Source organism: Oryctolagus cuniculus, chromosome 1 (genome assembly GCF_964237555.1).
Source record: "Oryctolagus cuniculus chromosome 1, mOryCun1.1, whole genome shotgun sequence".
In the NCBI taxonomy this organism is placed as follows: Eukaryota; Metazoa; Chordata; class Mammalia; order Lagomorpha; family Leporidae; genus Oryctolagus; species Oryctolagus cuniculus.
In genome coordinates this window covers 20,835,656-20,854,046 of record NC_091432.1, presented here as the reverse complement: position 1 = coordinate 20,854,046, position 18,391 = coordinate 20,835,656, and the positions used below count along the sequence as shown (strand labels likewise).

Genomic DNA, 18,391 nt, shown 5'->3' with positions numbered 1-18,391 from the left:
AGCTCACAACACACAGTAGGAGCTCAGTATTCATCTAATGAATATTTGATGGGTAGACAGGTGAATGAGTAGAGGGAAGGGAAGAGGGGATGGGAGGATGGATGGATGGGGATGGATGGGTGGATGGATGGATGGATGGGAGGGTGGATGAATGGATAGATGGGGATGGATAGATGGGTTGGATGGATGGGAGGGAGAATGGATGGATGGGTAGATGGATGGATGGGTGTAGATGGATGGATGAGGATGGATGGATGGGAGAGAGGGAGAATGGATGGATGGGTGGATGGGTACAGATGGATGGATGGATGGATGGGTATAGATGGATGGATGGGTATAGATGGATGGATGGGTATAGATGAGTGGATGGATGGGAGAGAGGGAGAATGGGTGAATGGATGGATGGATGGGTATAGATGGGTGAATGGATGGGAGAGCAGGAGAATGGGTGAATGGATGGATGGGTGGATGGATATGGATAATAGATGGATGTGATGCATGGGAAGATGGGTGAATGGTTGGACAGATGGATAGATGGATTAGATGGATGGATAGATGGATGGATGGGAGGATGGATGGATATGGGAGATGAAGGGAAAGAAGGAGAGAGGGTGGGTGTAGAGGAATCCTTCGCCCACCGCCCCCTCACAGGCTGTAGGCAGACTTGTATCTTGAGAGCTGGAAATGTCGCCATTCCTCCCCACGGGAACACCCACCACAGCCCAAGCTCCCTGGGCCACGTGTTTGTTCAGGATTGTCCTGTAGCACTGTCTGAGCAGATCTGGCTGGGGAATCCCCCGCAGGTGCTAGAACAGGGGTCTCCAGATGGTGCCCGTTTGACTTCTGAAATCAAACTCTCATTCCCAGTACTGGCAGCGGCCCCGTAAGAGAACCTTCTGGCAAATCCTCATGCAAAGCCGAGGAAGCCTTTCCAGCGTCAAATTCCTGGCTGCTCAGAGTCGGGGTTTCCAGGGGAGGTTCGGTGAATCAGGTGCAGGTGGCACCCGGGTAGCATCCAGGCACGTGGGCCCCCGATCCCAGCATCTCCCGTCAACTCCTCAGTCACATGCAGCCAGATCAGCCGAGATACGGCCCAGGCCAGGACCTGCGCACCTCTGGGAGATGTGGCTCACCACCCGGCCCCGGCCAGGGCACCTAGCACCGCCGTCCAGGCAGAGGCGGGCACCGGAGCCGACCTCCCCGGCTGGAGTGGCCCCAGGTGCTGCGGCTTTTCATTAGCGCTAATGGGTGCGGCTGAGCAAGACCCTGGCCCCGGGCGTGTGCACTGGGAGGGCGGGTGTCATCAATGGCTCCATATTGATTTGCGGTAGTAACTGAATATTTGCTCTTACAGGACAAGCTGGGCTGACGAAAGAAGCGAACGCGAGCCCTACGGAGCACAAGACTCCGTCCTGCTGACGCCTGGAGAGCTGCCCAGGTGCCGAGTCCACGGTCACCTGTCCTCTGGCTGCGCCCGTGGCCCGCCTCCCGCCCTGAGTCTGTCTCTCCTGTGCCGCCTCCTGCTCTGCCTCTCCCTCCCCTTCGGACTTGCTTTATCTGTGTCTCTGGTCTGCTGACTGTTCTCTGTGCTATCCCTGGTTCCTCTTCTCCCGCGTGCACTCATTCACCCCCACTCTTCATTCATTCAGGTTTATTCATTGAGGAGCCATCTTGGGCAGGCACCGCTCCAAGCCCTAGGACGGTGGCAGCGGACAAAAGAAGTGAGTGTGTGGTGGTGAGGCTTCCGCAGTCTCCGGGCTGCTCTGGAAGTCAGCAAGGAGCGCCGGGGCGGGGCTTCCAACCTCAGACCCAGCACTGACCACTCTGGGATTGGCCAAAGCCCCTTGCAGAATCCTCGTGACCAAAAGGAGGGCGCTGGGCGGGGTCACTGCTCCCTGACCTTTCACACCTGCGACCTTCCTTTATTTATTCCTTTATTTTATTTACAGTTTATTTTATTTTATTTTAAAGGAAGAGGCAGGGGGTTAGGGGTGGTGGTGGCTCTTATCTACTAATTCACGCACCCAAATGCCTGCAATGACCAGGCTGCGCCAGGGCTGACGCCTGGAGCCGGGACCTCCATCCGGGTCTCCCACAGGAGTGACCGGCACCCGATCCGTGCCTTGTGCCATCACCGCTGCCTGCCAGGGGCTACACCGGCAGGAGCAGAGCAGGGAACTGAACCCAAGTCTGTCGAGTGCTTCGGTGGATACACTGGTGGCGTCAGTTACACAAGGGCTGGGTCCAGGTCTGCGCGGAACAAGCAGTGACATCACAGAGAGGCTCCCCTTAGATTCCCTCCAAGCCCTGCGCACCTGGGTTTGCCCCCCCCACACACACACAGGACCGGCGGGCACGTCTGGGGGTCAGGCCGTCTGCATAAACACCCACTAAGTACGGGACAGTCCCATGGCCGGGCTCACTGTCTCTGTGACAGGCACAGGAGACCCACAGGGCAGATCCAGGGCGCCCATTCGTGGGGTCCCTGGGGCAGACGCTGTGGCGTGGAAGGATGGGCAGGACCACAGTGTCTCAGTGCTCCCGCGTGGGCAGTGGAAGTCACCCTGGGTCAGTCTGCCTGCGACACGGACGCCGCCTTTCCTCCCTCGGGGCCCCAGGGTTCACGAGAGTGCTGCTGCCTTCTTGGGGACCCCTGACGCTTTCTCCTTCATCTTCGTGCTGTGGCCAGAGCTGCTAAGACACGGGGTCCCCACCCTGGGGTGGTTTAATTGCCCCCAAACCAAAGGCACGCCCCTGTTGAGCCAGCCTACGGTGACAGGTGCAGTTCTGAGCTGCAATTGGAAATACGGAAAATAACTGTAGGATGTTGCTTTAGTCTCGGGGAACCCAGCTTGAGACCCTCCAAATACGAGCCCTGCTCAGAAACTCACAGGATGGCTCGGGGTTCTTGTTAGCTCCCCCTCCTTTGCCAGAGCTTCTCCGTGTCCCCCTTCTCCTTTAAAGTAAATTAGAGAATTAGGTAGGGATGACTTAGCTTCTAGAAGGCTCTGAGGGGAGGAGGGGCTCTAAAGCCAGATCCAGGCAGAGATTGGATGTCCTGTGTGTCTGTCACGATAGTCTAGCCAATGTGCTCTGGAGATGTGTCCCCACATTCAGAAGCCCCCGCCCTTTCAGGGGGTGGAGCTAGTGACGGTTTTTCTGTTCACTTCAGCCTGGCGGGTGGGCGGTGCCCCGTGAGGCTGTCTCCCCTGGACAGTGGGACATAGAGTAGACAAATGGCGGCCTGAAGCCCGGTCTGCACTTTGCAGGACAAACATCCAGGGAAAAACCATGATTGGGATGGGGCCGCAGAGTCGGAGAGGCATGGGTCCTAATTCTGGGCGGGCACTTCGGTGCTGTGTGACCTTGGGCCAGCGACCCCACCTCTCCGAGCCTCAGTTCCCGCCCTGGAAGAGTGGAATGGCGTTCCCTGCTTCCTGGAGCTTGGAGGGGCTCAGGGAAATCGTGCATTCGGGGGCCGCCGGTGCCCGCTGCTGCGGTCCTTAGCCGCCTCGTGCCACGCTCTGCCCTCGGTGTCTTCCACACCTTATGAGGAAGCAGGTCACACGCAATCCAGGAGCCTGGCCTCCCAGGCAAGCCTGGCAGGGCTGGAAGTCCACTTCGTTACCCCTCACCCACCCTGCCCTCAAGCCGGACCCTGGATCCCCCACCCTCTGGCCCGCACCTGCTTTCCTACCTTCCTCACCCTTGAGGTGGCCGCAGGCTGTTCCCGGGAGACACGTCTCCTTTCAGGGCAGAGCCCAGCCCGTGAAATGCAACCTGCAGCGGCTGCAGAGCCGCAATAAACACCGGAGCCCCTTTATGAGCTGCCGTCTTTATTATTCCTTAATTGCTAAACAGCCAGAGCCAGCAAAAGCAGGATGGCCCCCTGGAGAGAAGCTTTGCCGAGGTGGGCAGCAGGGAGGGACAACTGGGCCGGGCAGCCCACACATCCTGGCCTCTCAGGGCCGGGGCTGCTCTTCCCTCCCCACAGCACCTCCGGTCCAAGTCAGAAATGGACAGGCCACTACATTTCCGCTCGTTTACAGATGCTGAGATCAGAGAGGGCTCGTGCTTGCCTGAGGTCCCACAGCAGTGACTCACAGAGCAGGAGGCCCCACCTGGGCCGTTCCTCTCCCCTCCCCTTCCCACCCAATTGAAATAAAGTCCTTGGAGCCTTGCTTCCAGTTCACACCATGCTTTCCTCTTTGCACGGCCATGCGTTCATCACTGGGCGACTTGCTGCCTCAGTTTCCCCTTTGGGTGAAACAAGAGTGTCGTCCCAGGTGGGCTCCAAGTGGTCCCCCGTCTCCTGGCTTCGATGCCGGGTGGCCCTGCCCGTGTGCCACCTGCTGAGCTGTTTTTTCTATAGCGCAGGAAGCAGGTGCAGAGAGCCAGGTGCCACGGGGCCGGTACCCAGAGCAAACGGCGGGTGTGCCTGTCACACCCTCCCCAGGGCCGCAGTGCCTGAGTGGTGTCACGGGCACTGACCAGCCAAGGTCGGCTGATGGACAGACACCAGGCTCATCGGCAGAAGCCGCACGAGGAGAGAAGAAGGCCCCGGCCCTGCTGCCAGGCGCCTCTCCTGGGAATCTGGGAGCGTTGGCTTTGCCTGCTGGAGAGGGCGCTGGGTTAGGGTCTCAGGCAGAGAAGGCTGAGTGCCCGCCTCGCGCCAGGCACCCCACACAAGCTTTGGTGCTACCGCCTACAAGTGGTGTGGCCTTGGGCAAATTCCTTAGCCCCTCTGCTATTTCATCCACTTCACCGGCCTGAGGTCGGGATTGGCCGTTGAATATCGCCCCATTGCTTGCTGTGGGAATTTGATGTGATGATATCTGCAAAGCCCTTGGCACCCTGCCTCTTCCCCAAACAGTGGCTGCTATCATTGTGTTTTTAAAGATTTATTTATGTATGTATTTGGAAGGTAGAGCAACAAAGAGCAAGGGAGAGAAAGAGAGAGAGATCACCCATCTGCTGGTTCACTCCCCAAATGCCTGAAATAGTCAGGGCTGGGCCAGGCTGAAGCCAGGAGCCAGGAACTCCATCCTGGTCTCCCTCGTGGGTGGCAGGGGCCCAAGGATGCTTTCTAAGGCATTTCAGCAGGGAGCCGGATCAGAAGCAGAGCATCCGGGACTCAAACCAGTGTTCCAGTATGGGGTTTTGGTGTTGCAAGTGCAGCTAACCCATGGTGCCACATCTAGCCATATTTTTTTAATAAATTATTTTATTTCTTTGAAAGACAGAGTTACTTGGCCGGTGCCGCAGCTTACTAGGCTAATCCTCTGCCTGCGGCACTGGCAACCCGGGTTCTAGTCCCGGTCGGGGCGCCGGACTCTGTCCCGATTGCTCCTCTTCCAGTCCAGCTCTCTGCTGTGGCCCGGGAGTGCAGTGGAGGATGGCCCAAGTCCTTAAGCCCTGCACCCGCATGGGAGACCAGGAGAAGCACCTGGCTCCTGGCTTCGGATCAGCGTGGTGTGCCAGCTGCAGCATGCCAGTCACAGCGGCCATTGTGGGTGAACCAATGGAGAAGGAAGACCTTTCTCTCTGTCTCTCTCTCTCTCACTGTCTACTCTGCCTGTAAAAAGAAAGAAAGAGAGAGAGAGAGAGAGAGAGAGAGAGAGAGAGAGAAAGAAGAAAAGAAAGAGTTACAGAGAGAGGTAGAGCCAGAGAGAGAGAGAGAGAGAGAAGTCTTCCATTCCGTTGGCTCATTCCCCAGATGGCCACAACAGCTGGAGCTACACCAATCCGAAGCCAGGAGCCAGGAGCTTCTTCCAGGTCTCCCACACATGTGCAGGGGCCCAAGCACTTGGGCCATCTTCCACTGCTTTTCCAGACCATAGCAGAGAGCTGGATCAGAAGTGGAACAGCCAGAACTCAAACCGGTGTCCATATGGGCCGCGGGCACTGCAGGCAGTGGCTTTAACCCACTGCGCCACAGCGCCGGCCCCTATTGGTTTTATTTTAAGGACTAGTTGTGCACAGGTATGGGGTACAGGGTGATGTTTAATGTTCCTAATACTATAATACTGCTCAGGATATTAAAAGAGTACTTGTGATGGCATTAGTAATAAACCTCACACACTCAGCCACCTGCCTCTGTGGCGGGTTGGAACTGAGTCCAGCCACGTCCCAGGGGAGAACCTAGGCGCTGCACAAGGCAACCAGGCAGCATCTCCCCACATCCACCCACGCCCAACACACTCTCAGAATGCTTTGCACCAAGTCCTGGCGTAAAGGCTCATGCCACCTGCCGGGAGCACCCGAGGAGGAACCCAGGACGGACCTGGGGTCTGCGCCACCCCCACCCCGACTCCCATGGGACACAGGCGTGTCATGGTCCTTCTGTCACATGGACCTCTAATCCTGGCCCCCAGTCTCTCCCCAGAGCAGCGATAAAGAAGATGTGGGAATACTGAGTGTCAATTACAAACAAAACGAGGGAGCCGACACAGCTGGGCCAGGCACGCCGAGGCTTGCCCAGTTACAGCTGGCTGGACAGCGCGGTGTTCCGTGCCTCGCCCCCACGGGCATCCGTCTAGGGAGGGACACGGAGGGCTCCGGCTGGAGCCTAAGATGCAGGGCTTGGAGCCCTGGGAGGGGCCCGTGTCCCCTTTCCTGGATGCTCTCTCCTCGCTGGCACCCAGGGCTGCCCTCCCGTCCTGTGGCTGGAGGGTGTGTGCTTGCACAGAGCACAGGACCTGGGTTCCGATCCAGGCTTGGGGACCTCAGCAAGCCCCCAAGGCTCTGAGCCTGTGTTTTTGCTTATGCCGATGGAAGACTCACGCCTGTGCTAACTAACCACTGATCACATGAGGCTCTGGCTTTAATCTCCATTTTCAAGTTGGGGGTGGGGGTTAAGACCCAGAGAGGTGGAGTAATTTGCCCAGGGTCACACAGCACATGAGTGGTAGAGCTGGGGCTTGGACCACAGCAGGCTGGCTCCAGCCTGCTCCCTGTTGCCAACCCCAGCCGGATTCTCTGCCTCCCTCCTCCTCCTCCTCCAGCTGCCAGGGCAGGGCTGGCCTTGGGGCCCCTCTGGGGAGGTCGTGGGGTTTTATTCCTGGGCGGGGGCCCCAGTATGGGGGCCACTGAGGCAGCTTTGTGTTTCCTAGGCCAATCACCATGGAGGGCGACTGTCTGAACTGCATGAAATACCTGATGTTTGTGTTTAACTTCTTCATATTTGTAAGTCTTCCTGGGTCTCCCTGGGCCCCTGATGGGCTGAGGGAGGGGGGGTGGGAGGCGGAGCTTTCAGGAGGGGGCGGAGCCACCGCCCCGCAGCGCTCACCCCAGTGTCATCACTGGAGAGTTTCACACGGAGTCTGGCTTAGGCAAGGGTGGGGGTGGAGATGTGGGGGTAGCGGTCATGAGTGAGCTTAGGTCCTGGTGCTTGGGAGCTGACCCCTGGTAGGGAGGAGGGGAGAAGGGGATGGGGGCCATCAGAGGGCACCGAGAGGGGACCCCAACCTTCTCCCCATCAGAGCTGCAGGAGCTGGGCGGGGAGGCCACTGACTTGATCAGGAGGCTGTGCAGGCTTGGCCAAGGCCATTGCACCAGCGGCGTGACGTGGCGCACACTTAGCTTCTCAGAACCCCTGTCTCCTCTCCCAGTAGCTGACCTCAGCAGGCTCTCTGAAGATGGCGCAAGGGAGGGTCACCACGTGCCTGGCAGGTGGGGGCCAGCAGAGCTGAGCCCCTCTCCAGCGTGGGAGGGGTCAGCGGCTGTGAGTGCTCAGGGGGCCCAGAACATTCTGGAAGGTTCCGCTCAGGCATGGCGGCCTGTCCTAGGGACAGAAGCGCGTTCCCGGCTTAGTGCAACTGAGACCTGTGCTATCTGGCGCACTGAGCCTCCCCAGGGCCAGTCCTAGGGGAGAGAGGTCCCCCTCTAGCCAAGACTCTCTCTGCGCCCATCCACTGGTCCACTCCCCCAAATGCCCACAGACAGCTGGGGCTGGACCAGGCTGGCATCCATCCGGGTCTCCCATGTGGCTGGCAGGGACCCAAGTGCTTAGCCATCCCTGCAGCCTCCTAGGGTGCGCATCCGCAGGAAACTGGGATCAGAGCAGAGCTGGGGCGGGACCCACGGGTGCGCCTGTGGGACGCAGACATTCTGAGTGGAGTCTTAACAGCTGTGCCAAGCGCCTGCCCCGGAAGTAGACAACCCAGTCCCTCCCGCAGGTTCTCCCCCAGCCTCACCACCCTGAAGAGCCAGGAGCCCTGCAGACTTGAACTCCATGCCCAAGGCCTGCACTTGCCACGCTGGGGGGGACCCAGGCAAGCCCACCCCGCCTCCAGCCCCAGCAGCCCTGGGCCAGCTTCCTGTGTGCCCGAGCCCCCAGACCTCTCCCAGCAATGAGGAAGAGTAGGTTTTATTAGGGCGGGGGGAAGGAGAAAGATTTTGCAGGGCCAGGGGAGAGGGGTAACGACAGCCTTGGCCAGTCATTGGCTGCTCTTGTCGTCTGCCCTTCTCGCCCCACCCCTGCCCCAAGTCGCCCAAGGCTCAGACCCCCTGGGGGCGGAACTTTGGCTCCTGCACAACAGAACCACTTCCCATCCTTGTCTGTGCCCGTGAAACCTAGAATGGGGCTGGACTGAAATCCGCTACAGACATCCCTGTGCCTTCTGTGCATTCGTCCTTTGCAAAGTGCCAGCCAGACTCTTCCTTTAAAACACGAGGCCGCTAAGGCTCAGAGAGGTTAAGCCACTTAGCTAAGATCCCACAGCTGAGAAGGAGCCCAGCCTCTTCTGTGGATTAAGCCACCTGTTCCTGGGGCTCCCTGGTCCCTTGCTGTGTGACCTCCAGCCAGCTGGGAGCCCTCTCTGGGCCTCAGTGTGCAATTGGAGGCCCTGGTGATCCTGAGATGCTCTCCTGCAGCCAAAGCGGGGCGTGGCTCACATATTGCACTTGGAGGGTACGGGTGGCGTCTAAGATCCGGGTACCGCTGCTGGGACATTGACTGACGTTGCAAAGGGAGTGTCTGACTCTCCTGTGTGTGCTCTTTCTCCTTTCTTCCCCCACGGCTGGCCCGGGAGCAGCTGGGCGGGGCCTGCCTGCTGGGCGTCGGCATCTGGGTCATGGTGGACCCCACGGGCTTCCGGGAGATCGTGGCCGCCACCCCGCTGCTCGTCACGGGCGCCTACATCCTCCTGGCCATGGGGGGCCTGCTCTTCCTGCTCGGCTTCCTGGGCTGCTGCGGGGCCGTGCGCGAGAACAAGTGTCTGCTTCTGTTTGTGAGTACCCACCCCCCACAGACACACACACACACACACACACACACGCCCGTGGGTGGGAGGCTGGGGCTGCTGACCTGCGGGCCTCTCCTGGCTCGCATGCAGAAATTGACCAGCTTGTCCCAAACTTGGGGCTGTGGGCAGCAGTAGGGCCCCCTGAGGCCAGCATGGGCAGCCCAGAGCCCCCATGGGAAGTCCACGGCACAGGGCACGGGAGCTGAGGTCCTGCGGCGGCAGCAGCTCCTCCCGCGTCCCAGTGCACCTGACTTCCTCCCGCAAGTCAAGCCGGGGCACAGCATGGGTCCGCCCACCAGAGATTTGCCCGGAGGTGGGAGCCACTGTCGCTGCCCTCCAGGAGCAGGAAGCTCCGACCTCGGCCTCATGCCTTCGGGGGCCCCAGCTTCCAGAGCCTGCAGACTGGCCTTGGCCTCCAGGTGTGACAGCCCGGCTTCTGAGCCGTTGACCTTGGCCCTGATGCTTGCCCTCCGAAATGATCATCCCTCCCTGCTTCGCGACAGAACTCGGGCTGCTACTGGATGAAGCGCCAGCTCTCAGCTATCCAGTTCCAAAACAGAGAGGAGTGCACGGGTGGCTGGGCGAGGCGGACAGGCAGCCGAGCCCATGGGGAGCAGTTGGCAGTGGCGGCCGGCTTGTGTTTAAGTGCGCACCTGCCCGTGGCCTGGCTTTGTGGCTCCAGGCTAGTTTCTTGACCTCTCTGAGCCTGTCGGCGAGGGGCCCGGCCAGCTCAGCTGAAGTTTAGGGACACATGAGACAAACCCTGGCTGTTCTGGTTCCCTGGACTCCCACGCACTCTGGTGCTTTGGGCCTTTGCTTGTTTTCTTGGCCTGGAGGGGTGGCACTGCTCCTCCCTGAAGGGCCCAGGGGGGCTCTCCAGGTTCTGGTCCTGCTCTAGCCTTGCTACAGAGAAGGATGTGTGTGGCTGGGTCCCACTCCTCAGGGCGGGAGTTGTGGGGGGAGTGGTGCGGAGTGTGCAGTGTGGGGGAACCCCAGGCTGGTGAGCGGGACATCTTGCCAGGTGGTGTGGACAAGCAGGGAAGCAGAGATGTGATGTGGCCTAGATGAGAGCACACGTCACGGGCCCCGCTCCTGTCCCAGCTGCACATCCGGAGAGGAAGTGAAATCAGCTGTGAGATGAGTGGCCCGGGTGTCTTGAGTGGAGCGAGCGGCCTCTCTACATCAACAAGGCAAACTTTTCATCTGGAGACAAAGGGAAGGCGTGAGCGCCCCCTGGTGGAAGCTTCTCTATCAAGGTCGGCTCAGGCACAGAAGCATCTTGGCTAGGGACCCGGACTTCAGCAAGGAACTGGGATATGAGTCCCAGGACACACAGCAAACGGCCCTTTCCCCCTCCTCACCTCGGCCCCTGGGGGCTCATTCATTGTTAATGAGCTCAGCACTGAAGCTGAGACAGGAAGCCAGGCTGGCGCTGTTGGCAAGGAGCAGGCAGGGGCCTGGGCTGCAGCAAGAGGCCTCTCCAGCTAAGTGGCTGGCTGTGAGGCCGCCAGCTGGCTGAGGACGGCATCCCTCCCAGTGCACACGCAGGAGGCCGCCAGACCCAGGCCCAGCACCGGCACTGCCCTCGCGGGAGAGGTGGGACCTGGCTACGGGCCGGGCCTTTCCGTCTCCCCCCACTCATCCCTTTGTCCCTCTTCTGGGTGTCTGGGTGGCTGCCTTCTGTTCCGTCTCTGCAGCCTCCCTGTCTCCCCTCCACCACCCCAGATCTCGCGGGATCCACTCCCACCCCGTTCCTTGCCTCTGCCCATCGCTCCTTCCCCTCCCCTCTCTCTGAGACCCAGCACAGGCTCATCTGAGGTCCCAGCGCGGGTCAGAGGCAGGGGACACTGGGATCCTGGTCTCCTGTCTCCCAGATGGAGGGGCTCCCAGGGAGGGGCTCTGAGCCCCAGACTGACCAAAATCCGCCTAAAATCACGTGGAGAATGTTCCGTTGTGGTGTGCGTGTGCACGCTGGTGTGTACGCATGTGTGTGTTGCATCACATGTGCACCCTGTGTGGATGCACGCATGTCTGTGCTGGGGGTATGCATATGACTGTGGATGTGTGGTGTGTGTGTGTTCTATGTGAGTTGGTTGCATATGTGCTGTGTGTGTGTCCATGCTCATGGGGTAGGGGGTACGCGTCTCTGGGGAAGGCACACAGCTTCTAGAAGGTTTCCAAAAAGATGCGAGACTTAGAACGTGAGACAACCTGAACCCATCAGGAGTAGGGCGTGGGGCGGGCCCCCTGGTGGGCTCTGGGTTCTTCTAGAAGCCAGTGACTGCCCCTTCCACCGGCCGGGAGGGCATGCAGGTGCATTGAGCGGGCCTGAGAGAGGGAGACAAAAGGAGGGAGTGTGTCATTCGCCATCATCTGCTCCAAGGCTGCAAACCCCTGGGCCCTGGGCCAATCGGGGCCAGGGACAGTTGGGGGCTGGGACAGCCAGGGCTGGGGACAGCCAGGGCTGGGGACAGTCGGGGCTGGGGACAGTCGGCCTAATGACCAAACCCCCTGCTGATCAGCGTATGTAAACACACATTTCCAAACTTGGCCCCGTGGCTGGGTTCCACAGCACTCGTGGGCAGTGTGGCAGGATCAGCCTGTGTGTGAGTTTCCATGGCACCTTTTTCCTGTTGGCTTCTCTTTGAGTATTTCAAGGGTGTTTTGCCTCCAATTTATTTAGATGTCCGAATTTTTAAAATATAACAAAGATATGCTAAATTGGAAAGGAAGATGGCCAAAATTTAGAACTGAATGCAGTTTGCAAATGTTTATTGATTTATTTCCATCTACTTGAAAGGCAGAATGATAGAGAGCATCTTCCATCTGCTAACTCACGCCCCAAATGCTTGCCACAGCCAGAGCTGGGCCAGGCCAAAGCCGGGAGCCCAGAACTTCCTCCAGGTCTGCCATGTGAGTGGCAGGGGCCCAGGCACATGGGCCGTCTTCCGCCGCATCCCAGGATGCATGAGCAGGGACCTGGACCGGAAGCCGAGGAAGTGAGGCCCCGAACCAGCGCCCACTGTGCCGTGACACCGCCCTGAGACGCGTGCCTCCAGAGGACACGAGGGAACTGGGGTGGGCACGAAGTGTGTCTGCTTGGGAGCCCGGGAAGCAGCCACTGCTGGAGGCGCGTGCACCAGAAAAGCCTAGAAACGCCCATGAGTGGGCCAAACCACGGCGTCTGCCCCTCTGCCGAGTGGCCAGCCCAGGCGCTGTGAAGTGGGTGGCCGGGGTGGGGGACAAGGTGGAGAAGGTGGCGTTGTCACCGCTGTAGGCAGCATGCACGCTTGCTCACCGGATGTCCCCTAGCACACACCTCTCAGTCGCTGTGCCCCGGGAGCCCCTGCCCACGTGGCTGCCTCCTCCAGGGAGGCAGTGATGTAGGGCACTCATTCATTCATCTCATCCCGACGCTCCGGCTCCGTGCAGCTGGCCACTGGTGTGTGTGTGCGTGTGTGTACGAGCGCACGCAGCAGCACCGCCTACAGGACCTGGCCTGGAGCAGGTGCTCCAAGAATAGCCCCGGGACGGAGGGCCAGAGAGAAGGCGGCACTCAGAGGGGAGGGAAGAGCCTGGCTTTGGGGTACCTGCTCCCTAACTCCTCGGAATCGCTGCTGGCCTCTAGCCTGCGTTTCTGGGGCTTCCAGGAGAACATGCTATCGAGAGGCTATCCTGACTCACGGAGCCCGTGTCTCAGTCCCTGGTGTGTGCCCACCAGCGGTGCCAGCTCCTTGGGGTGCCAGTCTCCATCAGGGAAAGATGCCAAGAGCCCTGCCCCACCAGGCTGCTGGAAGGGTCCCCAGGTCTGGATCAGCAGGGCTCCACAGTGGTGGAGGCTGCTGGTTCTGCCAAGGACACGCTCGCTGGCACCTGTCTTGGGACACACGGAGCTCCCTCTCCACTGGCCGCAGCTGTGTGAACCACCTGCGCCCGCCGGCTTTAGGCGGAGCTCTGCACCCAGTCACCCTGGATCTCACCCCACCCATGGAGGGGTACCGCCCACGTCCATGCCACGGCCAGCTCGGGTGCACCCCCCGCGGAGGGAGATCACTGCCAAGGTGCCGGCAGCGGCCGCAGCGTGGGGGTGTGGGGCAGATAGCGTAGGTCTTCCCGAGCCGGAGCTGGATGAGCATCCATCACTGGCCAAGGGGCTGCACCCACCAAGGGTTTGGCCTTGGCCTTGGCCATCTCTGCCAGGCCCAGGGGATGCTTCATGTCCATCTCCAAGATGGACATGGTTCTGATCCATCCCGAGCCTCTCTCCCCAAAAGCAGACCAAGGGATTTGAAGAACCCTGGGGAACCCATGGGGGCGTGGCCGGGGCTCCCCAGGGAGGGGGGAAGTGACAGAGCCCCATCTGGCTGGGACAGACTCCTCCAGGCGATGGCAGCGGTGCTCAGGGGTGGGTGTGAGGAAGTGGCTCCGAGTGGCTGCTCCTGAGCCAGCAGCACCTCTCCCTGTGCACCTGCAGGAGGTCCTTCCCATCCCTCCCCCCACCCCCCGGCAGCAGGGCCAGGGCAGCTGGCGAACCGGAAGTCGGTGCCTGCAGGGGCACCCAGGAGCTCACAACAGGAAGTAATCAGGACAGCACAGCCACTTCGTCTTCCTCCTGCGAGGTTCTCTCGGCGGGCTGTTGGCTCATTGTGCATTCATTCCTCTGACGGCCAGGGGGCTTGGGGAGTGCTGCATGCTGGGTCATGGTCCCTGTGTCTGGCTGGGGGGAAGTGCCTCTGTGACGTGGGGGACCCCAGAGGTCCTAGGGGAGTCGTGGAAGGCTTCTCGCAGCAGAGACCTGGGCTTCACCTGGCCTAGAAAACCGAGGCGTGGATGGGCGAGGTGGGGAGGGGCCTTCCTGGCAGAAGTGGGGGTCTTGGTGTGCGAGGCTCCATGGTTAACTTGGGGGACAACCAGAAGTGCGGAGAAGACAGCAGGACACCAAGCTCCCGGCTCTCCGGTCCGCACCGGCACTGTGTCTGCTCCTCAGTCTCTCTCCTTCATCTCTGCTGAGGACAAACAGGAACTCCCCACTTCCCACCAGGGCTGGTGGGCTGGGGATCCCCTAGAACTCAGGGTCCCCACATCTCGGGCTCACCAGCCATCTCCCTCTGGGGCTGCCTGGTCCAGTGGTTCAGACCGTGCACTGCACAAAGTTGTCTTTCTAAGGGGGTTCCTTTGCATGGAAGCTATGTCATTTGTTTACTTTCTCCATGTCCTGATGGCAACCTTGTGGCCTCCAAGGATGGGTCATTGGTGTGACTTTTATGAAAAACACCTAAGTGGTGGCTGCGGGGTGTCTTAGTCTTACAAAGCTGGGGCCATCAACAGTGGGACAGAGGGAGGAGCGATACCCAGCCGCCAGCCTCAGGAACCCGCCTCCCTCTCTTCGCAGTTCTTTCTGTTCATCCTCATCATCTTCCTGGCGGAGCTCTCAGCAGCCATCCTGGCCTTCATCTTCAGGGAAAATGTAGGTACCAGGTCCCGGGCCCCAGGCCCTGCTCTCTGCTGCCACCCCGTGGCCTTTCTGAGAAACCCCGCCCCTCCTACAGCATCTCAGGGCTGGCAGCCTCCCTCACGCAGCGCTTCCAGCCCAAATCCTGACCCACAGCGCAGCCAGCAAGATCCCCAGGGAGCCCCTTTCTGCAAGGGCTATTCCAGAAGGTTCCAGAGACAGGAGGCCCTTGCGGTCTGCCCTGCGTCTGAGAGTGCAGCCCCACACCTTGCCCAGAGGGAGCTGTGCCCAAACCCTAGGACGCGTGCAGGTGCCCCATCCCGCAGCCCCCCATCCCCATGCCAGAGGCCCCAACCCCTCCGAGTTAACTCCCTCCCCGGAGTGGACAGGAGCCCAGCCCCACAGTCAAAGCCTGGAGCAGAACAGGGGACAGAGGGGCAGAGGAGCAGCAGGCACAGCTGGCCTTGGGGCAGAGGGGCACGGCGGCGGCTGTGGGCAGAGAAGGGTGCCCCGGGCAGCGGGACAAAGGGTGGCCAGACCTTGGGAGAATGCTTTGAGAGAGGCAGCGTCTTACCAAGACGTCTGGGAACCATGGCTGTACAAAGGCCAGGCTGGGACTGGGTGGAAGCGCCTGCCTGGCTGTGTCCGAGGAACAAGTCAGGATGGAAGGGACCAGGTGGGGGCAAGCCCCCCACCCTGGAGAAGCCCCCACACCCTCCCGCTGAGAAGAGCTGCAGGGTACAGAGAGGATACCAGGGAGCCCTGGCCTCGGATCTCCCCAAGGGGGCGCTCCCCCTCCCCAGCCCCAGCAGACAGATGACTGGCACACAGGCTGGGGCTGCACCAAGCTGCCGCATCTCAGCCGCCTGCCCTCTGCCACCAGCTCACCCGGGAGTTCTTCACCAAGGAGCTCACCAAGCACTACCAGGGCAACAATGACACGGACGTCTTCTCCGCCACCTGGAACTCGGTCATGATCACGGTGAGTGACCGCTCAGAGCTGCAATGCCTGTGGCAGCACACTCCAGCCACCTGCTCCTCTCTGTTCCCCGGCCCGGGCCAGACATCAACAATCGATCAGAGTACTCCTCCACCCAGCTCAGGCCTGGCCTTAGAAATCAGTACTCACACGGCCTCCCAGGCAGCCCGGCGGGTGGACTGCAATTTGAACTTGGGGTGCATCCTGTTTGGTTGCCCTCACTAGGGTTTTCAAGTGATGGTAACCTAGCAACCGTTCACTGAGCAGGTACTAAGTGCCCCCACCACCTCTGCTTCAGAGAAGCTGAGTGACTTCCCCAGGGTCACACAGGAAGGGCAGGTGGAGCCAGCTCCCACCAGTGGTCTTCCGACCCCACTCCTTTGGAGGGGCTGGTCGTGCCCCACCCCTACACCTGCGCCTTCTCTCTGCTCTCCTCCTAGTTTGGTTGCTGTGGGGTCAACGGCCCTGAGGACTTCAAGGTTGCATCTGTTTTTCGACTCCTGGCCCTGGACAGTGAAGAGGTGCCAGAGGCCTGCTGCCGGAGAGAGCCCCAGGCGCGGGCCGGGGTCCTGCTGAGCAGGGAGGAGTGCCTTCTGGGAAGGAGCCCGTTTCTCAACAAGCAGGTGCCAGGCCGTGGCCGGGGTGGCCAGGGCTGGGGCGGGGAGGGGCACCCCTGCACTCCCGTGGAGGTGTCGTGGGGATCTGGGGCTCCTGCACCTTGGTGGGAGCAGACAGAGGCTCCGTCCTTGCCGAGACCCAACTCCAGAGGAGAAGGCGGGGTGGCAGGTGGCCCAGGGCTGCAGGGGGCACTGGGCAGGGTTATGGTTCGGTGAGATTCTGCAGCACAGGTTGAGGGGAGCCCCCGACGTACCCAGTGGGGGCCCCTCCTCAGCCATGCACTGCGTTTTGAAGGAGCTCACATATGCATCCCACTCATGCCAAGGGACAAGGTCTCTCTGACCTGAGCCTCCAAGGTCGCGGATGCTTCCAGACTCCCTGCCTCTCATACCCCAAGGACTTCTCCTCCTTGGAGAGACCCCCCCACTTCCTGCGTGTGTGGCCTCTGGGAAACAGGCCCCGACAGTGTCCCCTGTGCGCCTGCGCGAGATGCAGAGAGCCCTTGTACTTGCGCCTCTTCACTGACCAGTCCTCCCACCCACACCCTCCACCCCGGCCGAACCTACAGCTGTAGGAGGGGTACAGGGGAGACCAGGCTGGGTGGAAGGGGAGGGAGGAAGGGATGGGTGGACTGAGTTGTGCCCCGGGCCCTTCACTTGGTCAGGCTCTCCAGGGGGAGGCCAGCAGGGGCGGGGCCGGCCCTGGTCCTGAGGGGCAGGCCGGGCCTCACCCAGGCTCGAGGAGAGGCCGCAGTAGGCCTTCATTATTGCCTGCAGTGCCGCCTTGGCCCAGGCACCCGCCCTGAACCTGATTGCCCGTGCTGCAGCAGAGACAGTGCCTGGCCTGCGGACCCCACTCACACCCTTGGCCTTGGGAAGAGGCTGTGGGTCACTCCCTACAACCACCAGGCACGGGCTGCCCCTCCCTGGCTCCCTTGCAGCCGTGTCTGTCCCCAACTTCTTACCAATTGGGAGAGAGAGATGATTCCTACACCTTGAGTGACGCCCCGAGGAGGACCTGCTGTGCCAGCACCTCCCCTCCCCCACCCCGCCCAGGCTGTGGTTTAGTGACAGAGCCCTGGGAGCATCCAGAGAGAGGGAGCCAGGGCCACGGGCAGCTCTGTGGGAGCAGAGCAGAGCGGCCGCCAGGGGTCAGGATCTGATGCAAACCACAAAGGAGTTGCCGCCGGCTGTTAGGGGTGCTTGCGACCTGGAAACTTCTGGGGCCACCTGCATGGTGCCCGGGGCTGTGCCACACTTGACGGGCTGTTTCTGCATTCACCCTCGGGGAGGATGACCCTGCAGCCGCCCTCCACGTGGGACTGTCTCTGTTCCCTGCAGCCCAGCTGGCAGCCTGCAGAGAGAATGCTGGGAGAGCTGGGTCCTCGTGGGGGATGGGGGCTCTGGGGTTTCTGTCCTGGGAGGCTGGCGAGCCTGGCTTGGGGCGTGTGCGTCGAGAGTGGGCGAGCGTGCAGTGCCTTTGCAGCACCCGAGCCGAGGTGCCCCATGGGTCAGTGGGGGTGGAGCTATGAGAGCTGCTTAGTGTTGAGTTGCAGTGGGCGCCCCGTCAGAGGGGTGGGCTGGGGTGGAGGGTGGAGGGGCGGTCCCTCCCTGCTCAGTCCACAGCGGCAGGCCCAGGGAGGGACGGTCCCCCCAACGCGCCTCCCTGGGTGGCGCAGGGCTGGACCTTGCGGGGTCATGGGGCGAGGCGATATCCAGGAGTGGGCTCTGAGCCCAGGGCCTGCCCCCCCCCATGCTGGGGGCAGAACCCGGCCTTGCCGATGCCCGGCTCCCTTCCCTACCTAGCAGCACAGCTGGGGGTGCAGCTCAGTGCAAACCCCGGCTCCCCTTGCTCCAGCCAGTGCTGGGGCCGCAGCTCCCTCTCTCCCTCCCTTCCCATGGCTAAAAGGCAGGTGGACCCCTCTGCCACCAGGGGCTGCAGTGCAGGTTAAGAGAGAGCCAAGAGCACCCAAGGCCCCAGCCCGGCACCCTCCAGAGGGACGCTCACTGAGGGCAGCATCAGCTGGGCTGTCCATTCCTCCCCACCCCCCCCACCCCCCCACCGTGTCTCAGTACCCTGGAAGCCTCCGCTCACCCT

General features: G+C 61.1%; 1 protein-coding gene across 4 annotated transcripts in view; it reads left to right on the top strand.

Annotated features, from left to right (window-relative positions):
• Positions 1-18,391, top strand: part of TSPAN18 (tetraspanin 18) — a 167,416-nt gene that overhangs the window by 142,284 nt on the left and 6,741 nt on the right. For all 4 annotated transcript variants that reach the window (XM_051852548.2, XM_051852540.2, XM_051852555.2 and 1 more), the window contains 7 exons: positions 1,355-1,438; positions 1,650-1,721; positions 7,113-7,185; positions 9,036-9,230; positions 14,638-14,712; positions 15,581-15,679; positions 16,117-16,299. In XM_051852548.2, coding sequence (XP_051708508.1) covers positions 7,123-7,185; positions 9,036-9,230; positions 14,638-14,712; positions 15,581-15,679; positions 16,117-16,299 — 615 coding nt within the window. In that variant the 5' untranslated portion in view covers positions 1,355-1,438; positions 1,650-1,721; positions 7,113-7,122. The remainder of the gene's footprint in view (positions 1-1,354; positions 1,439-1,649; positions 1,722-7,112; positions 7,186-9,035; positions 9,231-14,637; positions 14,713-15,580; positions 15,680-16,116; positions 16,300-18,391) is intronic.